This window comes from Adiantum capillus-veneris, chromosome 6 (genome assembly GCF_014529385.1).
Source record: "Adiantum capillus-veneris isolate H3 chromosome 6, ASM1452938v2, whole genome shotgun sequence".
Classification (NCBI taxonomy): Eukaryota; Viridiplantae; Streptophyta; class Polypodiopsida; order Polypodiales; family Pteridaceae; genus Adiantum; species Adiantum capillus-veneris.
The window spans coordinates 127,482,731-127,505,982 of NC_140936.1; the positions used below are offsets into that span (position 1 = coordinate 127,482,731).

The 23,252-nt window shown below is 44.5% G+C and overlaps 2 protein-coding genes and 2 pseudogenes across 5 annotated transcripts in view; 3 read left to right on the forward strand and 1 right to left on the reverse strand.

Annotated features, from left to right (window-relative positions):
- PAS1 (FKBP-type peptidyl-prolyl cis-trans isomerase family protein) overlaps nucleotides 1-23,252 on the reverse strand; it is a 128,824-nt gene that overhangs the window by 86,048 nt on the left and 19,524 nt on the right. For all 4 annotated transcript variants that reach the window (XM_086514779.1, XM_086514778.1, XM_086514780.1 and 1 more), the window contains 3 exons: nucleotides 13,887-14,009; nucleotides 13,668-13,700; nucleotides 12,928-12,986 (listed from right to left, as the gene is read on the reverse strand). In XM_086514779.1, the coding sequence (XP_086370905.1) occupies nucleotides 12,928-12,986; nucleotides 13,668-13,700; nucleotides 13,887-14,009 (215 nt within the window). The remainder of the gene's footprint in view (nucleotides 1-12,927; nucleotides 12,987-13,667; nucleotides 13,701-13,886; nucleotides 14,010-23,252) is intronic.
- On the forward strand, nucleotides 6,023-7,926 carry LOC147456247 (uncharacterized). Its single transcript, XM_086515176.1, has 2 exons — nucleotides 6,023-6,256; nucleotides 6,304-7,926. The coding sequence occupies exons 1-2, from the start codon at nucleotides 6,023-6,025 to the stop codon at nucleotides 7,924-7,926; spliced, it is 1,857 nt and encodes a 618-aa protein (XP_086371302.1).
- On the forward strand, nucleotides 7,969-9,744 carry LOC147456248 (uncharacterized; annotated as a pseudogene).
- Nucleotides 15,738-18,107, forward strand: LOC147456249 (uncharacterized; annotated as a pseudogene).

Sequence of the window (23,252 nt, forward strand, 5' to 3'; positions counted from 1 at the left end):
CATCCAATGCAGGATAGTTTTTGAATTTAACCAAGAACCGCCAAATCACTTTACCTTTAATCTTTCTATCCTTGTGTGCCAATACCTGTTCTAGAACGAGTATCTCCTCGCTTTCCTCCACTTCGGGTTGCTCATCTGGCTCCCCATCATCGGGCACATCGCCTTCAAAATGTTTCAAGAGACTCACATGAAAAGCACTGTGAATCTTCCAAGTATCGGACAGCTTCAGTCTAAAGGAAACACCATTTATCTTTTTCTTTATCTGGAAAGGTCCATAGTATCTCATGGTAAGCTTTGAAAAAAGCCGCTCCTTTCCCTTTTTCTTTCTTAGGCGTGCCTTCTCAAAACGTAAGAGCACCCAATCGTCTTCCTTTAATTTCAAATCGCGACGGTGTCGATCTGTTGCCTTCTTGTGACTTTCTTGAGATTTCGCTAAAGCCTCCCGAACCTTGGCAAAAGCAGTGTCCAAGTCCCTCGTGTATTGGTCGGCTTCAAAATCTTATCTTTCGTGCTAAGGAAGGATGAAACCTTCGTAGCACCATCAATAATCTCGAATGGCGCCTTCCCCGTCGAAGAGTGGATCATGTTATTGTAGGCAAATTCCACCAAGGGCAAAAAAATTCCCATTGAGTTCTGATCAGAAATGTAAGACTTCAATAAATCCAATACGACTGAATTTGCTATTCAGATTGCCCATCTGTTTGCGGGCGGAAAGATGACGAGAACTGCAACCGTGTGCCAATGTTCTCCCGAATAGCCTTCCAAATGTCAGAATATGCAAAGGGGAAGCAACCTCTGCAAACTTTCTAATGAACCGCCGGTAGTAAGAACATAAGCCCAAGAAGCTTCTAACTTCATGAACATTCTTCAAATCGGGCCAATCACGTATAGTGTCAATCTTGGCCAGATCCATTTGTACTCCTACTGCTCAGACGATGTGTCCCAAAAAGTGTATCTCCAGCAAGAAAAATTCACTCTTCTTGGCATTGATAACTAACTTGTGATCTCGCAATGCCTGAACGACCTGAAGCAGATGGTGTTTATGTTCTGCCTCATCCTCAAAGAAGACTATAATATCATCAAAGAAAGTGTCGACAAAAGATCTGTCCTCTCTAAAAATCCTATCCATCATTCGGTTGAAAGTCGTTGGAGCATTGGTAAGGCCAAAAGGCATCACCAAAAATTCATATAAACCGAAGCTTGTCTGAAAAGCTGTCTTGTAGACATCTGTCGGCGCGATTCTGATCTGATGATATCTGCTTTTCAAATCGATCCTGCTGAAACAAAAGGATCCCTGTAGGCGGTCAAGAATATCATCAATCCTCGGAATCCAAAATCTGTTCCTAATGGTGATTTTATTGAGAGCTCTGTAATCAATGCACAGTCTCCAAGATCCGTCTTTCTTTAAAACAAATAAAATCGGAGAGCAGTAGGGTGAAGTACTCGGCTGGATAAGACCCTTTTCCAAGAGGTCTTTCACTTGGTTCATAATCTCTTCATTCTGGCCTCGGCTAACACGGTAACGTGGTCAGTTCTGTGGTGTGCTTCCAAGTATCAGATCAATAGAATGATCCTCAGGACGAGATGGTGGTACTCACCTGGCAGGCCCTCAGAAAAGCAATCGGCATGAGTGTGGAGAAAATCTAGGGGTTCTTTATCAAGTTCAGACATATTCGTTTTGTGTTCATCATTTAACTCTTTCAAATAGATCGAGTAAACAGACTGGATTTTATTAATTTGGAAACGACCGATGTCGATACAATAGGGACAGACTCGCCCTTCAGTTTCACATCAAGTACAATTTTTCAGCCCTTTTCATTTGTCAAAGTCGTTTTCTTCGCCCGATAATCGACCACGGTGTTGTTCTTATGGTACCAAGGGACTCCAAGGAGGACGTCACAACCTTCCAAGGGCATTATGTAAAAGTCCTCGTGTCCCAAATACCCCTGACAATGCAACCGAAGTTTGCCAAAGACACGTGTAATGGCTATGTCCCATCCGGGTGCCGCTAGAACTGCCTCTGCTGGTGGTCGCATCCGATCGGGTATAATCTCGAGCCACGCCGCCAATTCAGGTGAAATGAAGTTGGCCCGGCTCCTCCATCAAAGAAAATCAGGGCTTCTTGATCTTTCGCTTTGCCCCAAGCTCGGCAAAGTTTTGTACTTTCATCAATCGTGCTTGGGTCAATACCCATGCAATCTGAAACCAGTCCTGCTTTCATCTTGCCTTTTCTGCCACGTTCCTCAGCTGCTCTTGAACTCTCTGGCCTGTCTTCATGTTGTTCTTGTTGTGCCTTTTTGGGGCACTTCGCAGAGACGTGCCCATGTTCTCTGCATCCGAAACACTTCCCTTCTTTGATGTAACTGGCCCTCTCTCGAAGAGTGAGCCGGGGTCGTGTATCCTTGTCTTTCTTTTCTTAGAAACTCTTTTTCTTCCTACTTTCATTGTGAGAGGTCTGTTGAGTTCTCTGAGTCAAGATCTCATCAGTGGAGTAGGTCAATTTCCCAAATGTATCGCTAAACCCCGTTTCGCATGATCCATCAATTCTTGAATAGAATTTTGTTCTAGGCAGTAATCTCGGATCTTTGTAGGAAGTCCGCAGCAAAACCGCGCAATTTGTTCCTTAAACGAGGCCTTCTTAAATGAAGAGGTTGGTAGAAAAGAGTTCCAAAATTTCTCGCAATAAGCGTCCAAAGAGTCTCCCTTGGTCATCCGAAGATGATTCCAAGCAGTCGTATATCTCGTTCGTACTCCCAAGTCAGCCAAGAAGAAATAAAGAGCCTTTTGAATTTCAACCATTTAATTGGAGCTTCCTTCCTCAGAAGAAGAATGGACCACCATGTTCGAGCATTTCCCTTGAAGAAAGAGGTAGCCCTCCAAACTTGGAGTGCTCTAAGTAATGCCCCCCAAAGAAAGCTATGTCAAACTGCTGAATGAAGGCCAAAGCCCTCGGAGCATCTCGGAACCCAGAAAAGGATTCAAACTTAATCGACTGTCCACCTTCGAATTCTTTCACTTTCTTGCTTCTATCTTCGAGAAAGTCATATTGGTTGGCTCTGTAAAAATGCTCTTCTTTGCATAAAACATGTGATCGTCAGAGTCCGAACTGTCTGAGGATGGCTCCTCTGTAGAACTGTCAGAAACTGGACAAAATCTCGGCTTCTTTGCCTTTCTCTTACCTTTTCCAAAGCTTTGCTTTTTGCTTCGCTTTTTACCTTTTCTGTCTTCCTCGCTCGAGTGAGAAGAGCTAGAAGAACTGTCAGAAGAAGAAGAAGAAGAACTGGGTAGTCCTTCAAATCGTACACGCTTCTTCTGCTTTCTTGCCGATGCAAAAGAAGATTGACGACCCAAATAACTCGGGAAGTCGCTCCCTTTCTTCTGCTTTTTGGATTTTGTTATTTACGTCCAAAAGCTGACTAATCTGTATTTTTACCACCTCTTGTAATTCTTGCTCTGTAAACATCCTCGGAGAAGGAGGTTTCTTGATTGCCGGTTTGATGGATGGTTATGTGGCTTTCTGCTACTGAGTGTGCAATTCTGCGATGGATTGCTGAGACAAAAATTTTGCAAATTTCGGATCTTTCACAATTTTAATCATCTGCTTTGTTGCCTCATCAACCTGCTGTCGACGTTCCATCTCTTCAAGTTCGTATTAGTAGGCCGAGGTGGCCCGTACACTTCCTCTGTATTAGCAGATGCAGAAGAAGTCGACGGATTCTCATTGGAATCCATGAGTGTTGCGAAAAAAGGATCGGATTTCCCGGTAGAAGAGAAATCGGCCGCGCTCTGATACCATTGTAACAAACTTGGACACCCCAACTCAAGATTCTACCGCGACACAATAGAGATTCACTTCAAAACAGTTCACAAAGACATGGCCCGGTGTAGTTCAATGCCCAGAGGTATTGGCCCCATAGACTTGCCCCCCTTTCGGTATTTCTTTTTATATTAATTTGTGTTCAAAGTACAAGAGAGTAGGCAGGCGCTCACTCTCAGACTCTGCGTCCAGATGCGCTCAGAAGTAAGGCCTAGCCCACTTATTTATTGGTACAAGGGATGCCCAAAAGCAGAGCCCCAAAAACCTCTAATTCAAAAGCTTCAAATTAAAAGCTTCAACTCAAAAATCATTAAGCCCCAAAAGCTGGCCAACGTAATTTGCACAGATCTGTACGGAATGCCACATCAACAGTCAACGCAATTTGTGGGGGTCTGTACAATCTAACACGTGTCAGCCTATCGCGCCTTATCCATGCAGCGTGTGAGTGTGTGCCCGGGGCTAGCTCACTAGTTTGTGACAATCTCACAAGCCACAAATTTCACCGGTCATGACCGTATTCCATCATGAGTTGATGGTATGAGGGAGCAATATGCTTCGGATCCAAATTTTGATGTTACCTTAGACAAATTGCTGACTTGGAAGTCAATATCGGGATACACTCAAAGACAGTTACTTGATGCGTAGGGCCGAGTTGTGTGTAACGAGGGCTTTGCAGTAGAAAGTGTTGGCAGAGTGCCATAATCCACCTTATGTTCGGCATGAAGGAATAAAGGTCACATTCAAGAGCTACTGCTACTAGCCTCATGCCAAATACAACAGAATTGATAGAATAGGTAAAATCAAGTATTCATGCTTCCACAATCCTTTGTTCTTTCCTTGCGTTAATGACTGTAACTTTGTGTTATTGATGGTTCCGTTTAGATACTTGAGTGAGAGAGTCACACAGATGAAGTAGAGATATAGAGAGACAAAGAGAGGAGAAGACGTAGTGATGGGGTCCCAACCAACCCTCTCAAGGGCTGCCCACAACGTTACCGATGTGATATTTGCTTCCGATAACTCTTCAAGATGAAGAGCCTCCGGGGCTAATTTGAAGCACCTTTGTAATCCCACTTGATGTGGATTGCAGATGGCCACCAAAAAGGAGATCTAGGGCTGATTTGCACACCATATGTGAGAGGACTCAATGGCAATGTGTTTGACATGATTTATAATAAATCACCTGAAGTTACTTGTTAATAATTTATGTGCAGGGCAGTTTTTTGGTGAAACTGCCACACATCTCCCAACTCAAGAATCTAATTGATGTGGGAATTCACCTGATAGGTTCCTCTAACCTAAATCCACATGCTCGTGATGTCAGATGCCCACTAAAGTGTAATAACATCTATGAAAACGTGTGTACAAACAATTTATGCAAGAGGGTTCCAAAACTAGAAAGCCTAATCTAATGGCCTTTTCCCGGCACGCATGTCTTGCGAATAGGCTCACAAGATTGATCCCTTGGGCTTTGTAGGCAAACCTTGGCTCCAAAGATGTAGTAGTAGCATGTCCATGTGGCACATACAACCATATGCACGTGACATCCCCTTCTACTTCATGTGAGGTAAGGGTACCAAACTCCATGCATACCACAAGATGATCTCCAATAAATGGCCTCCTAGATGATGTCCTCCACTATTACTTTCAAGAGATAGAAGCTCCGCCAAGTGATGTGGAAATATCCAAATGACATGGATAATGGCCATGATGCCTCTACTTGCAAACAATGGACTGCAATGTGGATGAACAATGCCCTTGTTAGTTACCGGCAAATACTAACCTTCGCTGCTCCAACTCGGATGGTGTGAACCAAAATGAAAACCAGGTGGATGCTCTTAGAGAAAATGGATAGATATGCCAATGGCGACGTCCAACAAGGTTACCAACAAGCCTATGCTACCCCTATGCAGAAAGATTGGCTGAGAAACACCAAATGGATGACAACGTTGGGTACCTCCTTTGGAATACTCAGATGGTGTGAACCAAAATGCAAACCAAATGGATGCTCTTAGAAAGAAAGAAAGAAAGAAAGCTTTATTTACGTCTTCTAAAGGCCGAAGTCGGCCTATGAGACAAATCAATGTACATCTAGTGGTAGTCCGGGTGTCCGGAAAAGAAAATACTGAAAATAAAATGCTGAAATGAAAGCTAATCTAGAACCGGGATGTGCAGTGTGGTGGTATGATGGTAATGTGTGGTGGTATGGCCTATAGGACGCCGTTGCGACCGGAGATACTTCTCAGAGGAGCAGTGTGGAACTGCAATGGGTCATTGTGGACTCGCCCCGACAGACTGGAGGAGCTTATAGAGGACCACGACTTCATTTGCATCACTGAGACCCATGAGAGACCTGAAGGGGGCTACCAGCCATTGCAGGCTTCAGATGGGAGTCAGTCTTTCGAGCTACCACTCGCCGCAGCACTTCACGAGGATCCGGTGGGATAGCCATATTATTTCGCCGTTCCATCAGCAGTCATATACAGATTGTGAGCCGAGATGAGGAGGCACGTTTTCTATGGGTACGCCTGGAGATAGACCACGAGCATTGGGTCTATATCGCCATTTGCTACTTTCCACCACGAGGCTCCTCATATGCGAGCACCGATGGGCATGCACGGGAGGGGGATTCCCCTTATACACCACTCTCAGATGACATACTCCGCTACTCAGCACTCGGAGAGGTCTTCCTTATGGGAGACTTCAACGGGCGCACCCAGACCAAGCAGTGCGAGCTCTATGATATGGACCACCCAGAGATTATGAGCAGTTTAGACCCACAGAAGATGGGGATTAGCAGACTGTCAGCAGACTCAGGGCTGGATACCACCGGGTACGGCAGTCACCTATTGGAGCTTGGTAGCCGACATCATCTCGTTATTTATAACGGGATGCAGAGGTGGCCAGATTCGAGCGGGCTCACTTGCTTCCCTCACGGGGGGGAAGAGAGTACTGTCGACTACATTCTTGGGAGTCTTCCAGGGGCCCAGCTTCTCCCATCTTTCAGTGTCGGGAGACGTCCTATCGGCGCAGACCACACTTTCCTCACTTTCACACTCACCTCCCATTTGTCACACACACCCACCCCACTCACACAACCACATACCACTATTCATTTTACATACGAGCTCTCTCATGTCTATGCACACCATCTCCGCACACATCTCCTATCTCTCGACCCACATGCCCCCCTAGAATCACTCACATCAGATCTTACCTCCATGATTCACACATCTGCCATTCAGAGCTTCCCTCACCACACACGCACACATGCACCCCGCACAGGTTCCATGCCACGGAACAGCTGGTATGACGATGATTGCAGAGCATTACGACGTCAGCTCAGAGAGGATAAGGCCCGCGGGGTACTCACACACCGCCAGGCTCAGCGCCAAATGCAGTCTCTCACCCGCCGTAAAAAGCGGGAATGGGAGGAGCAGCAATACGGGGACTTATATCACTTGCTCATGAGCCGAGATAGTGCAGAGGCATGGCGCCGCATCCGCGAGCGCAGGCCACCGACATCGATCGAGGACCCAGACACATGGTACCGCTATGCAAAGGACCTTTACCAGATACCAGGACAGCCACCGATACCCCTGCCACAGGGACCACGGCCCACCACTTCGTCCTTCTTCACATCAGAGATGGTAGCTCGAGCCATCCGGCATCTACAACATGGTAGAGCTCGAGACCAGACCGAGCTACAGGCCGAGCATCTGATTTATGGGAGAGAGACCTTGGCACCTTTCATAGCTTATCTCTTTAACCGCGCACTTGTGGAGGGATTTCCAGACTCGTGGACACAGCACATCATTGTACCTATACACAAGTCTGGAGACACCATGGATCCCAACACATACAGGACTATTATGATTGGCCACATGTTGGCCAAGCTCTATGGCGCGGTTTTAGAGGAGGAGCTTAGCACCAAAGCAGAGGCAATAGGCATCCGAGCTGCAGGACAGGCTGGGTTCCGCCGCACATACTCTACCATCGATCATATCTTCACGCTACGCTACTTGATCGACCAGGCACGAGTGAGGAAGAGGAGGCTTTACTGTTGCTTTGTGGACTTTCGCAAAGCATTTGATACAGTGCCACGTTAGCGACTCTTCAGGCGACTACTCTCACTTGGGCTTGAGGAGGACATGATATGGGGCATATATACACTTTATGAGCAGGTATGTGGGCGAGTACGATGTCCAGGAGGCACTACAGAGACCTTGTTTAGCACCATTGGTGTGAAACAAGGATGTCCACTCTCCCCTACACTCTTTGGGCTCTACATTGATGAGATAGTGGATTTTATTCAGCATAGAGGAGGTGATGGGGTGGAGATGGGTGGCACCACAGTCCATATACTATTATATGCCGATGATATTGTACTCATATCAGAGTCAGCAGAGGGGCTGCATCAGCATCTACTTGGGCTTGATGACTTTTGTGCGCAGCGAGGGCTCTCAGTGAACCTTGGGAAAACCAAGGTTCTCATCTTTCATACATCAGCACGGATCAGACGAGAGAGCTCTTTCACAGCAGCAAGGGGCAGTATCGAGGTTGTAGGCTCATATGTCTACTTGGGGGTGACTTTTACCGCGGCATCAGGGGCCTTTTCCATGACATAGGCAGCCAGAGACAGACTGACCACGGGGTACTCCCCACTCGCACAGATGGAGAGACAGTGCCACCAGGCACACTTTCACGAGCCCCGTACGAAGGGGTGGTTTTTTGACACTTTGGTTACACCGGCTCTTATGTATGGGGCAGCCATATGGGGACCTGGCTTGGCAGACTCGATCTGGCCTTTGATAGAGCGCCCACAGGTACTGATGATCTCCACGATGATCCGCAGCAAGCCGTCCGTTCCACATGATATAGTCAGAGCAGAGCTAGCAGTCCCACCTATGCTAGTAGAGGCACTGTTTCAGACAGTTTGCTTGTTACATAGATTACAGAGTATGGATAGGGACCGCATTGCCTATCGAGCACTACAGGCATCACAGTCTATAGCATTGGCGGGAGATGCCTCTTCTTGGTATGCACAGACTAGTGAGTGGTTCACTAGACATGGGCTTGATATAGATCGACTACCACCCCTCCAGTATGACATCCATGCACCTACTTATACTCTCACTCATCAGGAGAGGAATAGGATCATCAGGCAGGAGATTTCGCATATTTACATTGAGAGGACATGGATCAGCCCCAGGCAGCCACTACCGACGAAAATGCTCCACTACCATGAGCATTTTCTCCAGATATAAGATCAGGGCTTCATAGACACCCCTCAGTATATGCAGCAGTACATGCCACATCACCTACGGGTAGCCATCGACCAGCTCCGAGTCTCATCACACCAGCTTGAGATTGAGCGAGGCAGAGCCAGAGGCATACCACGAGAGAACCGGACTTGCCCAGTGTGTCAGACAGAGGTGGAGACGGAGGAGCACTTCATGCTACGATGCCCAGCTTACTCAGAGCTTAGACAGAGATTTGGGATTGAGGGCACTCTCCAAACATGCATGAGGAGGAGAGACCAGACTCATGTGGGCCATTTCATCACAGGAGCACTCCACGTACGTGAGGAGTCTACACGACCACGACCACATGACACTGGAGGTGTTCAGCAGACGATCACTCAGTTTTTCCGGAGAATGACTTCAGGGGATCCCACACCGCCGACGACGACTGGGCTGACACTCGAGCAGGCAGAGGCACAGCGAGCACGACGCTGACCCCGAGAGTCAGGATACCGACGGCCCCGTCTATACCAGCAGGATATACTGAGGATCCGTACACTTCATGAGCAGCAGCTGGAGAGGGCCCGCTCCACCACACATTGGAGCACCCACTTACATTGGGTTTTTCAGCCCCTCCCCCCCATGTACCACTTTTTATACCCATCACCCATTACACACTACTAGCCAGCTCTGATACGGGTATGCCCTCATACTTTTACTTTCACTCAGCACGAGGTAGTCATTTTCTATTGTGACAGAGCTACATCCACAGCCATATATTCATATGGTCAGTAGAGCAATGGATAGATATGCCAACGCCAATGTCCAAGAAGGTTACCAACAAGCCTTACCCCTATGTGGAAAGATTGGCTGAGAAACACCAAATGGATGATGACGTTGGGTATGTCCTTTGGAATGCCTACAAACCATGTCTTTTTAAGTCTCTGGAAACTGAAGAATAACTCCTCATAGATAGAGGCTCCTCTTGAGGCTTTTGACTAGATTACCAAATGATGAAAGCTCTAGATGATCTCCGTATCTGCAAGAGATGTGGCTACGAATGTAGGCTCTATATACCTGTAAACTCTTGCGGTGATTGCCTCGGATTGGAACCTTTTGACTCCAGAATAGTGGTTCCTCATTGCAAAGAAGATGCGAATGGTGTGGACCCAATGTGCTACCAAAGATATGTACACATCAATGACGATCCACTGCCTCTTCGGAATAGATGGATGACAAAGAGAAGCTTTGAAAAACAACAATTATATTATCACTCTTTTCAAATTGGTCAAGCTTTCTCTATTTGTTCACTTCTCTAATCAATCATCTCCTAAATAGACTAAATTCATCATAGGATTAATTGTGAATACAATTGGGACTCTTATCTCATGATGAGTCTTGCCAATGATACAAAGTTTGTAGACATTTCAATGCCCAAAAAAATATTTATCTTGTTTGATCCAAGCGCTTATGAAAAATTTCTAACTAAAAATTTTGCAAGACCAATTGAGATTGATTATGCGAAACTTGGTCTTCCCCCTGAAGCAAAACTCGCGAACTACAAATATGACTCCTGTTTCACCATTGATTGGCTCTTTACCAACCAAAGTACAAGCATACTCCGAACCTGTTGACTTACAGATTATAAAACCTCCAATGTTCTTTTGTAAATGCCATGGTTTTATAAGCGTTCCACAATTCTTGATTCCTAAAAGAAAATGATTTACATAATTGAAAAGTCCATCGCTCTGGATGTGAAGATTGAAGTCGATTCCACTAATTCTTGACCTAGGGATCCCTTTTTGTCAATCTCATTCTTTTGAAATGTACTTTTGTTTTATTAATAATTTTGGAAATAAAGTGACTAACACAAACCAAATTGGATCAATGTGTCAGTGTTAATAGCATACACGCATGGTTTGACAAGTAATTGAGTTGTAGTGGTGAAGGTCCATTCATTGGGCAACCGTCAATTTTCAAGGAGGCTAACTTTCAACCATGGAATTATTTAATGACATACCATGCAAAATGGAACTTACGATGTACCATACACGGTGCATGAAAAGTTATGTGCAAAGATGTACATATATTTTTACATTATTGATGTGCATAGCAGCTACGGGCCCATGTATAACCGGCACAAACCAACACCAGATTAATGTACCAAATCAGCAGCATATAGGCATGCGTGTTGGATCCACTATGGAATCACGCATACGGTGGTAGAATCCAACATTTAAATTGGTCCGTCAACACACAAAGGCAATTTTTTAACACAAACCGGCATTGGAATGATATGTCAAACGCACAAATCACTCTTGTGCCAACCATCCATGGATTGATTTATCAGAAAATCCTGTGTAATGCTGTCTGATATCTGTAGGTCGAAGTATGTGAAAGCATGTACATGTGAAATCTATTGCAACAGTTTATGTAAGCTTGGATGACTATGACCATGATACCTCCAGGGACTCATGGCTTGTATGACTTTGAGGGATGGCTGTCTAGAACATTCCATCCCAGGTTGACTAGTGCATTGCAAAAAATCTGGATGAAATTGATGTCATATACAGGTTCACGACAGAACTAAAGGCAAGATAGCCGTGAGCAATTTTGTATGGTGCCATGCCTATTGATTTCTCTGGTTGAGTTTATATTGACCCGTATAATTGAGGACAATTACTCTTCTTTTACAAGGTGGATATGTCATCAACTATCACGTGGCAACAGCTGCTGACATGGCTGGCCAGATGGCATGGCAGATTGCTGAATTGGCACTCCCTGGCAGACTGCTGACGTGGTAGTGCTCTCTAGCAACGACCAAACTTCCAAATGCAGATGCTTTTATGCCCAGAGCCAGCTTTTTGTCTACACATGCTGACATGCTCAGTGTGAAAGCTTTTAGGTTGACTTTGATCAAAAAACATTAGTCAAGCTATTTTAAAAGCAAATCTGCAGATATAAAAGGGAGATTGCTGTGCTCAGTTTGTAATCAGAAGAGAGTTTAGATTTCTCCCTCTCAATAGATGGCGGACACACATGTACATTAGATTTGTCTCATAGGCCAACTTCAGCCTCTAATAGACGTAAAAAGATCTTTCTTTCTTCTTTCTTTTTTCTTCTTTCTTTCTTTGTCTCTCTCTTGTTGAGAACCTCTCTCTCTTCTCCCATTAATACGAAAACAAAGACGACCAGGGGCCAGCACTTCTCCGAGGGGCACTCCGCTCCCCTTTGTGCAGGTGATTTTTGTTTCTATCTGAGGGTGTTTTCAAGTTCCATCCTTTCAAGTTTTATGACTGCAAGTATGTACAGTACTAAACCTGTTCAAGTGGTGCCAGCCAATTTCAAGAACATTATCTCTTGGCATTTCTCTTGATTTGACATAATATACCAAACTAAAAGCCCTTTGTATGGCACTGAAACAAGAAAGCTTCTATTAGTTGGCGTTGTCCAAATGCCACACAATCATGCCACCTTGTGGGAGATATATCAGTGTGTAGCCTCAAAATTTATATTTGAGTTAATGAAAATTGTTGTTTTCTAGAAAATAAGGCTATGCTAACCTAGCAATAATTGCAATCATGCAGTCTTTCTGTTGGGGCGGGGGGGGGGGGGGGGGGGGGGGGTGGGTTACCCAAACTAAACGTGTGCCGCAGATGGAAATAACAATTAAATAAATGACCCGTAGTTGATATTAACAAGAAAACAATGGCTATGCTAACCTGGAATTCATACTTTAAGCACAGCAAGATTACTCAGAATCAGGTGTCTCCCATTGACATTAAAGAGATAAACAAACAAAAGATGGAAAAGTAGATGGTGTGTGTGTTTGAAATAAGTAACATTTGCATTCTCAGCATGGCTCACCAGAGTCTAACCTCGTATGGCTGCCTTGGAGTTTCCCATCCTTCACCCTCTATTAATATCTGCAACAACAAACTTTTGACGGCATCAATGCAAAACCTGTACTTGACTGGTTGAAGTGAAAGAAGCTGGAAAGTAATTATTGGCGAGATTCGCATACTACTGTAAGGAAACAGGAAGCAGCTTGGTGTTTCAGGCACAGGTGTTTCACAAAAAATACTTGCAATTTCCATAACAGCAACCCCAAAGACTAATTATATACCCAAAAAAATCACATTAAAAGAAAATTGTGAGGTAGGGACTCGTGGTTGTCATCCACAAGATAATATAGGGCTCCATCACGCATAGTATTGACTAAATACTATCCACTTTGCATCCGATATGCAAATGCAATTGTTGAAATGTAGAGCGAGGTATGCTTGAACTATCAGACTTCCAAGAATAGTATTGTGTCTTATAAATATATACTTGTGCTCATTAATTTAAGTTTTAAAAGGAAACAATTAAGCTACAAAGAAATTCATAACTGCCTGGTGTGCATGTGACAACATGAATATGGAAATATCCACAATCTATGGTTAAATGGTTCACATTATGTAGGGGTGCACTACAACACTTTAAACGCGCAGTTCTGGCTAAAGAAACATTGAAGTGGCTTGTCAAGTGGACGCAGTTCGGAATTGATGCTTCATGGCAAAGAAAACTCGGGGGACATCTATCTACAGATCAAGAAAAACACTCACTCTTTTAAGCACACCGAGGTCGTCAGCAACAACCTGAAAGATGATAAGTACCAACAAATCAGAATCAATTCAAAAGAAATTTATTTTTGAACCTCAAAAATTGAAGGTCATAGCATTTCAAAATCCCCTTCATAGTTCTTTACAAGGAGCAGTCTAGGCCATTGCAAAGAATTGCTATCTTAGAAATTTTCTGAATATGCAAGTGTAGAAAATCATCACCTTGACAGCGAAGAAGTCCATAAGCTCAACTTCAAACATAAGCTCTTCATTTTTTGGATAGCTGTCTGGTACCGTTTCTTGATACTTTGTATCTCCATAATGGAACTCGGGTTTTACTTTGAACTGCATTTGCAACAGATGCCAAACGTTCAGTATTTGCCTCCAATAATCACTGGAACGATTTGAAAACAGATTTCTGACAAGTAATGCACATATGTCACCTTGCACCAACAAATTCCCACTTTACTCCTTGGTAATTAGAGGTGCTTCCTCACTGACTTTGGTTTCAGATAGCAGTAGATTTGTTACAATTTCGCTCTATTGGTGGTTCCATTCAAAGGGAGAGTATCTTAGGTTTGAAGATCATGAACAATAGTCAGATGCTTGGAGATAGTTATAGGATGGAGGCATGAAAGCCCACCGTGCAGTATTTTCAGCCTTAGATCCCTATCAACTTAGAGATAAAAGGTTGTACAGAATGGGCATAGTCCTGCAATTTGTGGCCGGCATACATCTGCAATACTTGTTTTACTGACTTTATTGCATTTGGAACTTGTTTGCATAGGCGATTGGTGGGTTCAACAAGTAAACTCGCAGATTCTCTTAGCATCCATGGCCAGTGTCCATCAGCAGGCCCCAAAGCTAGTGGCATTGCCCCAATATCCCTTGCGGGCTACCGCCAGTAGGCTCCCCATTCTCTTTGGAGGCGTTGCACCTAAACCCCACGGCCAGTTCAGTATGAATTGGAGCTCCAGAAACAAACACTGATGATGAGGTAAGCTAAGCCTCACAATGATCAAAGCTATTGGTGACTGTTTGCTCTATGTAAAACCAGGGAAAGTAGAATTCAGAGTTCCAAGTACAACATCATTGAGTATATTTACTGATTGCCAAGACACCGAAATAAAAAACCCCAAGGCAATAGAAATGTTTATGAACCTGAAACCAAAATGGGGCTAGAAATGCCATGGCATACATGATACGTACATAAGTGTGTGTGCATGCGTGTGTTTTGGGGTGGATGTCTGAGTGGGAGAACCGGCTGCCCCTTTTCGACTTCTCTTTGTTGATTGGAAAGTCTGCTATAGTTTGCATGGTAACTCTTTGGGATTTGAAAGCAAAGTGAGGCTTCTACTACTACGCTAGCTCTTGAAGAGCTGGTCATAGCATATAATCTATGAAATTGGGAATCTGATGTAAAAAACCAATGGTCTCACGCGAAAGGAAAACCGTCTCCTGGAGAAGGGCACCTGTGTTTGAGAAAAACCAGCGCTGCTGGCTGCAAAAGCACCTATTCCATGTCAAGCTCTCTCTCTCTCTCTCTCTCTCTCTCTCTCTCTCTCTCTCTCATGGGTTTGGACTTCTCTCTCACTGTTTTAGGGTTTCGCCACCACTTTTTTACTGTTTTTAGGGTTCCGAAACTGTTTTTTTGCTGTTTTTTAGGGTTTTGGAACTGTTTTCATGCTGTTTTTAGAGTTTTGTCACTGTTATTGGTGTTTTGAAACTGTTTTTGCTGTTTTTTTGGAATTTGCCACTGTTTATTTCTGTTTTCTAAGGTTTCGATGCTGATTTTCTCTGTTTTTTAGGGTTTCACAAGCGTTTCTTGCTTATTTTTAGGATTAGTTGTGTTTTCTGTTGTTTTAGAGTCCCTCTCTCTCTCTCTCTCTCTCTCTCGTCGGATAGATCTTTGAGGTCTCTTGGGATAGTTTCCCACTATGTTAAAAATTCTCTCCTCCTCCTCCTCCTCCTCCTCCTCCTCTCTCTCTCTCTCTCTCTCTCTCTCTCTCTCTCTCTCTCTCTCTCTCTCTCTCTCTCTCTATGTAGAGTACACAGATGCATACACATACCTTGGTGTGGTATTTGCAAGACCGAAGTTTAATCTTAAGAAAGCAGCGGATGCTAGATTATCCAGAGCCTCTGCGGCCTTGGGAGGGTTGGAGAGGATGTGTTCACAAGTGCAGTTTCAGGAACCACGAACAAAACTTTGGCTCTTTGATACTGTGGTGGCTTTGATTAATAAAATCATCCGACAAGATCTTATACAGTTGGATACTAAGAGGACATGGGTAGACCCTACACAAGAATTGGGCACGAAGATGGCCGACTACAAGGAAAACTTCCTACAGCTATCTGAAGATGGATTTGTGATTCGCCCGAGCTACATGGATACCCACCTGTCTCATGGTTTGAGATGTGCTATTGGTCAGATTCGTACATCTTCACACCAGTTGGAAATTGAATTTGGCAGATTTAGGGGAATCCCACCTGAGAGCAGAATTTGCAAGTTATGCGGAATGGAGCCGGAGACAGAATTACACTACATATGCCACTGCACAGTTTACTATGAGATACGTGGGCGTTTCCATTGCCTATTTAAAGAAGGCTTTGGACCTCTAGATAGAATCATGTAATACCGAGATCAAAGATGCTTAGGCTTGTACCTATCGGAACTACATCGGCACAGGGATAATCTAATGAGAAGACAAAGAGCACTACAACCTCAGAGGCAGATCACAGATTTCTTCGGATTGAGAGAAGCAGGAGTGGAAGGAGAAGCAAGAGGCCAGCAGCCAGCACAAAGGAGTACCCACATTCATACCAAAGGCACCCTAATTGACAGAGCGATTGAGCTTAGGAAATCGAGAGAACCACGACCAAGATGCAGAAGCACACTTCACCGGAGGAGACTACAACAAAGGATTAGAAGCATTCTAGCCAAACACCCAGAATGCTCCTAAGAAGTTTATTTAATACTTTGTATTTAGTTTTTCACATTTATTTTCACACTTTTCACACTTAGTACTTTAGTACTAAGGTACCCAGACATTGTAACAAATTCACCACTTTTGTATCAGTTTGGTCTCATAGGTCATTCTGGCCTTTTGAAGACGTTAATATAACATTTCATTTCATTTCTCTCTCGGGATGCTAGACAAGGTAGAACAAGTACCAGTAAGGGCTCAAAAGGTGCAGAGAGGCATATTCAGAGTGCCATTCAGCTTGCTTGCTCAAGAGGACGAGGTGATAGAAGATCTTAAAGAAGAGGTGTCAGTTCTAGAGCCAACAACGAGGCTGACAGCAAAGGTGCAAGAACCGGCAAGATCAGAAGAGGAGTCCGACAGTTCTCATAGCTCCAACAGCAGTTTGGACACAAATAGCATGTGGGAGACAGAATCCATCTCTTCTAGGTACGAAACTTATGATGTTTTTCAAGTAGATGAAGTGGAGAAAGATGTATACGAGTTGCCTACCACCCAGCTAAAGGTCGAAGAGAAGTATAGTGTTGCACCTTGTGTGAACCAGCCAGTCGAGCTACCTTGTGTCCCGTGATGGTGAGTCCCTATTGGAGGAAGAGGTATGGTTTGATTGTGCATCCGACTTAATTGAAGAGCAGGTTTTTGAGGATGACTTGCAGGAACTAGGAACAGAAGCAGTGGTAGGTCAAGTTAATTTGTCTATGCAGGGGGTGGGGCAACTTTGCTTTGGTGGGCATGTCGAGGTGCACTTTGATGTTTCGGAGTTTGTGTGTGGCCATGGAGAGCTAGCTCCGGCACATGACTCTATGGAAACTGATACATGTGCAGCCTATAAGAGTGAGGCTCCATGCTACGAGGAAGGTGCCGCCAACCTTGCAGGTGATGAGGTATTTGAACAGGTTGAAGCTCTAGCAAGTCATACGACTGAGTATGAAAAGTTGGCCTTGGAGCCATTTACAGAGGGTTTGGATACAGGTTAGCAAGGCAAACATATTTGCTTGGTTATGCAACAAGTGGAAGCAAATGGCAAGGCATTGAAGCTATGTGTTGTGTTGTTGATAGCTATGTTGTTCCAGGTTGCTTTGCAAGGTGTACTATGTAGGTTTCACTGATCATGTGATAAAGATGATCATATGGAGGGTTCTCTAGCGATGACATGATAGCGGCTTATGGTACCGGTGCTTCAAGTGTTCGAAAGTATGCTTATGGTTGGCAGAAAGGCTTGTGGATACAGGGTGACGAAGCTCCGTGCTATAAAGAGCTGGAAGGGTGGCGTGTCTATTGGCCTACAAGTGCAAAGGAAGGCTTGAAGATGCATGCTTTACAGGTGGATGGCCACGGCCATTGTTTTGTTTTTGATCCAGGTGGACTCTATGCCATGCTTGGGGAAGCTTTGAGCTTTCCATTCGATCCTGGAGGATGATACAGCAGACACTCTTCTCTCTATATCTATCCTATCTGTATAGCCACTATTCCTTATGCAGTCTATATATCTATGTTATATCATTCTCTCTATAAATACCTATTTTACCTAAATAATACTGTTGTTGAGCATGAATGCTCAACGAGGGGGTGGGCAATGATGGTGCAGCCAGATTTGGTCGACCCAAGGGAGGAGCCAATAGCAGGTGTGTGGAAATCAGTAGCATGATGGGGGAATGCTTGAACAGGTGCTAGATGTAGATTGCGGCAAATGTGATTGGGATGTGTATGCCAGATGTGGCTCTTAATTGGTCAAACGCAATTCCGAAGCTTTGCCAAAAAGGGTGAGTGGGTATCGTCAAGTGGTGTGGTGGCACCATGGTGTATGCAGAGCGGGTGCTCAAGCTGGGCGAGTTCAAAGCTTTTTGCGAGCTTGAAGGTCGTTATTTGTCAACTCTTCCATTTGGTGACATAGCAATCATACCACTCTCGATGTGGTGCTTTTGGTCAGAGATCTAGTGTGCAAAGAACTATAGCCGATTGTTGGCCAACGATCATGGACAGTACAAGAGGAGTTTTTTTTACGGGCATCATGTGGTGTGAGATCGGCGGGCGAGCATTGCCATAGGAAGCTGAGCAGCAGTTCTTTTAATATCATCCATTCAAGTCGACCATGGCGGACGTGTGTAACAAGGCCAAGTTTGAGGGTTTTTTTTGGCTAAAAAACCTTTTAAAAAATGAATACAGGGTGGCGCTACTGCAGTACACTGCAGATTCCATGGGGTGGCGACGCCATGTGGATGGAGAAGAGCACGTGCCAAAAACTGAGAGCCGGATGTATGGTTGGTGCATGAGCAGAGCAGGGGTAGAGAGCGGGCCTGAGAGAGGGTGACCATATTGAAGGGCAGCCCATTACGTGGAGGGGAGGAAGGCCGAGAGAGGAAGGGTGCAGAGCCGCCAAGACTTGGAGAGCATAGCATGGCATTGAAGGGCCATGATCGAGGGCGGCTGCAGGAGACGAAGCAAGATGTAACATCTCTTGCATCATCTCTACTTGAGACATCGTCATCCTCCATTACCAAAGTCCCACCCCGGCTCGCTTCATGTCAAAACTCACACCTTGCTCGAATAACATATTCTCCTTCAGTCGAAGCCCGACATCAAAAGCACTGTGGAAACGTCAACTAATGACATGACAACTCGGTGAACATCACTGCTAAAGCCGCCAAGGCTGATGCTAAATATGTTCGCCCTGCCCTTTTGTAGGTGTTCTCCTTCTTCACCGATCGCTCTATCCAATTAATGTGGATCGCCCTTTTAAAGCTGAGATTGCTTTTGCGTGGGGATGATCTCATGATGATGTGGCAGTTGGATCAAACAGAGCCTCAAAGTCTTCTAAGTGGGTCACCCAGCTCTATAATCCTCCTTTCGATTGCTCCGCTGCAGACCCCGCACCCACTTCTCTGCTCTCCCATGCCTCCAGCAGCTTCTTGCGATGCTTGCTCTCGTCTTCTCACCACGCTGCAAGCTGGCCTTCTTGAACTTCTGCAGAAGCCCTCATCAAAAGCTTTCTCAATGGCGATGATGATTCCCCTTTGTGGAGCTCCTGCAAACTGGCCACCCCGTCGGCCTTGTTTGATGAGCGCGCGGCGGTGTGTGCAAGTGATAAAGCACGCGAGGAAGTGCAGTGTGTGTGCAGGGAGAGGTGGCGAAAGCCAGCAGGAAGCAGGAAGCAGGCAGAACGATAGAGGAGAGAGAGAGAGCGCACGATATTTTGCAAGGGAATAAGTGAGTGAGTTGTTAAAACTCACATTCCCTTTATTATTTGTATAGAACCAATTTATAAGTTAGTGGCCAAGTTCAATGTGAACTTGGCCAAAGGTTAGTAACCTTTAAAATATACATTTAAGGGGGCCATTTGGGCCTTTAACCCAACAACCTCCCACTTAAAGGCATAAATGGCGCCTTTAAGCTACGTGACTCCCACCATCTCTATGCATAGATGATGGTGTGCTTTGGGTAAGCACTTAGTAAGAGCATCTGCTCGATTTTGTGATGTATGGACCTTAACCAATGTAATAAGGCCATTCTCAAGCACTTCTCGTATGAAGTGATACCGCACATCAAAATGCTTTGTGCGTGCATGAAACATGGCATTCTTTGCCAGACATATGGCACTCTGGCTATCACAACCAAGCGTAGGTGCCTTGGCAGGCAAGCCAAACTCACTGCATAGGCGTGCTAACCAAATAGCTTCTTTGGAAGCCTCAATGACTGAAATATATTCAGCCTCTGTCGTAGACAATGCAACAATCTTTTGCAATCTAGAACACCATGAAACAGCATCTTCCGCAAAAGTAAATACATAGCCACTTGTGGATTTCCGAGTATCCACATCACCAGCCATGTCAGAGTCACAAAATCCCTTCAACTCCATTGGTCCTTTACCATAGCAGAGGCATTTGTTTTTAGTCCCTTTCAAGTACCTCATAATAGACTTCACTGCATCCCAATGCAATCTGCCTGGATTAGCCATAAATCGACTCACAACTCCCACTGCATGGGCTATGTCAAGCCTAGTAGCAACCATAGCATACATAAGTGAACCACAAGCTGAAGCCTAAGGCACACTTTGCATGTCATTGGCTTCTTCCTTTGACTTGGGACAATCATCCTTGGAGATCTTGACATATGGCTGTAATGGCACACCAAGAGGCTTTGCTTCAGCCATGTTAAATCTGTCCAGCACCTTTTCAATGTACTTTTCTTGCGACAAATACAATAGGCGCTTGTCTCTTTGCCTTGTAACACGCACTCCAAGTATATGTTCAGCTGCCCCAAGGTCTTTCATTGAAAATGCAGATTTCAGCTGCCCTTTAAGAGCATCAACAGTGCTTCTTTTCTTTGCAACTATCAACATATCATCAACATAGAGCACAAGAATGATAGGGCTTCCATCCTCATCACGTTTGGTATACAAACAATGGTCTGCATGGCTTCTTTTGTAACCATGTTTAAGCATGAAGCAATCAAACTTCTTGTACCACTGTCTACATGATTGTTTCAGCCCATACAAGCTTCTATTGAGCATACATACCATGTGTTCCTTGCCAGGAATAACAAAACCCTCGGGTTGCTTCATGTAAAGCTCTTCTTCCACATCACCATGCAAGAAAGCGGTATGTACATCAATTTGGTCCATTTCCAAATCAACAGCAGCCACTATGGCAAACAATACGCGCAAAGTGGTCATCTTCACAACAAGAGAGAACACTTCCTGAAAGTCTATGCCCTTGGTTTGAACATATCCCTTTGCAACAAGCCTTGCCTTATACTTGGGTTTTGCATCAACAATCTTGATTTTATACACCCATTTGTTAGGAATAGCCTTCCTTCCTTTGGACAATTCAACCAAATCCCAAGTATGATTAGCATGCAAAGCTTTAATCTCTTCCTGCATAGCAAGCTCCCACTTGTCGCTGTGCTCACATGTCTTTGCCTCTTTATACGTAAGAGGCTCTCCCTCATCTGTCAACATAATGTAATGCAAAGAGGGATCATATCTGCTCACAGGCCGTCTTTGATGAGTAGACCGCTTCACCCAATGATCCACATTATCCGGCAATGGGTTTACATCAGGTGGCATGATAAAATCATCAACAATGGGCTGCTATACATCATTTTCAGCACCATTTTCAGCATTGTTTCTTGGCTGCAAATGCCCTTCAGGAGACAGAATTTGTTGTCCAACATCATCTGGCTCAAACACCACTGAATCATCTACATTTTCAGCCATTTGTGGTGCATCCTGAGGGTCAAAAATAGGCCTAACAGGTGGTTGGTCATGCTGAAATTTCACCCTTTTATGGTCATGCTTTGAAGCACAATTGTTTTGAAGCAGCCTTGCCTCATTAAAAACAACATCCCGGCAGCGTACAACCCTTTTGAGTTGAGGTAACCAAATACTGTAGCCCATTTCGCCTTCTTCATCATATCCCATGACTCTTCGCCTTTAATGGACTTCGCATCTAGTTTACTCCTCAACTCAGGTCTAATATGCACAAAGCTTCGCAACCAAAAATGCGTAAGTGATCATATGAAGCAGGTTTGCCAGACCAAACCTCTTCAAGGATGTCACCTTTCAAAGACATGTGAGGGGATCGATTGCATATATGCACTGCAGTTTTCAAAGCTTCTCCCCAAAATCCATGAGAGAGATTAGTTGTGGACAGCATGCATCTCACCCTCTGACAAAGTGTCCTATTGAATCTTTCAGCCACACCATTAGAAGAGGGGCTGTATGGCACAGTAAGCTCCCTCTTAATGCTCAAATTTTCACAAAATTTGTTAAATTCAGCACTTGTGAATTCCCCCCATTATCCGTACGCAAGCATTTTAGCTTTGTACCTGTTTGGGTGGTCACAAATGCATGAAATCTCTTAAACGCAGCAAAGGCTTCATCCTTAGATTTAAGCAAATAAACCCAAATTGTCCTAGAATGATCATCAACAAAGGAGACAAAATAACATGCACCACCCATAGACTTAGTAGGCATGCTACATACGCAGAATGTACAAGATCAAGCACACAAGATTTACGAGAGACACCAAAGTAATAAGAACGCTTTACTTGCTTTCCATATTGACATTCATTACAAAGTCAAGCTTTGTGCCTTTAGCATCAAGCTTGTTCAAAGTACAAAGCTTAGAAAGGCCCTTTTGGCTCATATGGCCAAGCCTCTTGTGCCACAACTCCATGTGAGAGTTAATTTCAGCCAATACAATAAACTTGCCCAACACGGCCTTTCCATGCATGCAGTAAAGTGTCCCTTTCTTTGTGCCCTTTACAATCAGCCTTGAGCCTTTAGTCATTTTCCATGATCCTCTCTCAAACAAGATGCTGTAACCATGCATATCCATCTGACCAACACAAAGCAGACTCTTCTTGATTCCCGGCACATATCTAACATCATGCAAGACAAGCTCATTTGTGTCATCTATGCAGAGATGCACAGTGCCAATACCCTCAACAAAACATGCATGATTGTTTCCAAGGTATACATGGCAACGCTTGCCTGCATCAAAAGTAGAGAAACACTCCTTGATAGGAGTCACATGAAATGAAGCACCGGAATCAACAATCCAAGTCTACAGTCAACAAAGCATCAATAAGATCACTCTTGGTGATC

Coding starts and splice junctions, on each gene's coding strand:
- LOC147456247 (XM_086515176.1), top strand. CDS start 6,023: ATGGCCTATAGGACGCCGTTGCGACCGGAGATACTTCTCAGAGGAGCA. Junction 6,257..6,303: donor CAGCACTTCACGAGGATCCG/GTGGGATAGCCA, acceptor AGTCATATACAG/ATTGTGAGCCGAGATGAGGA.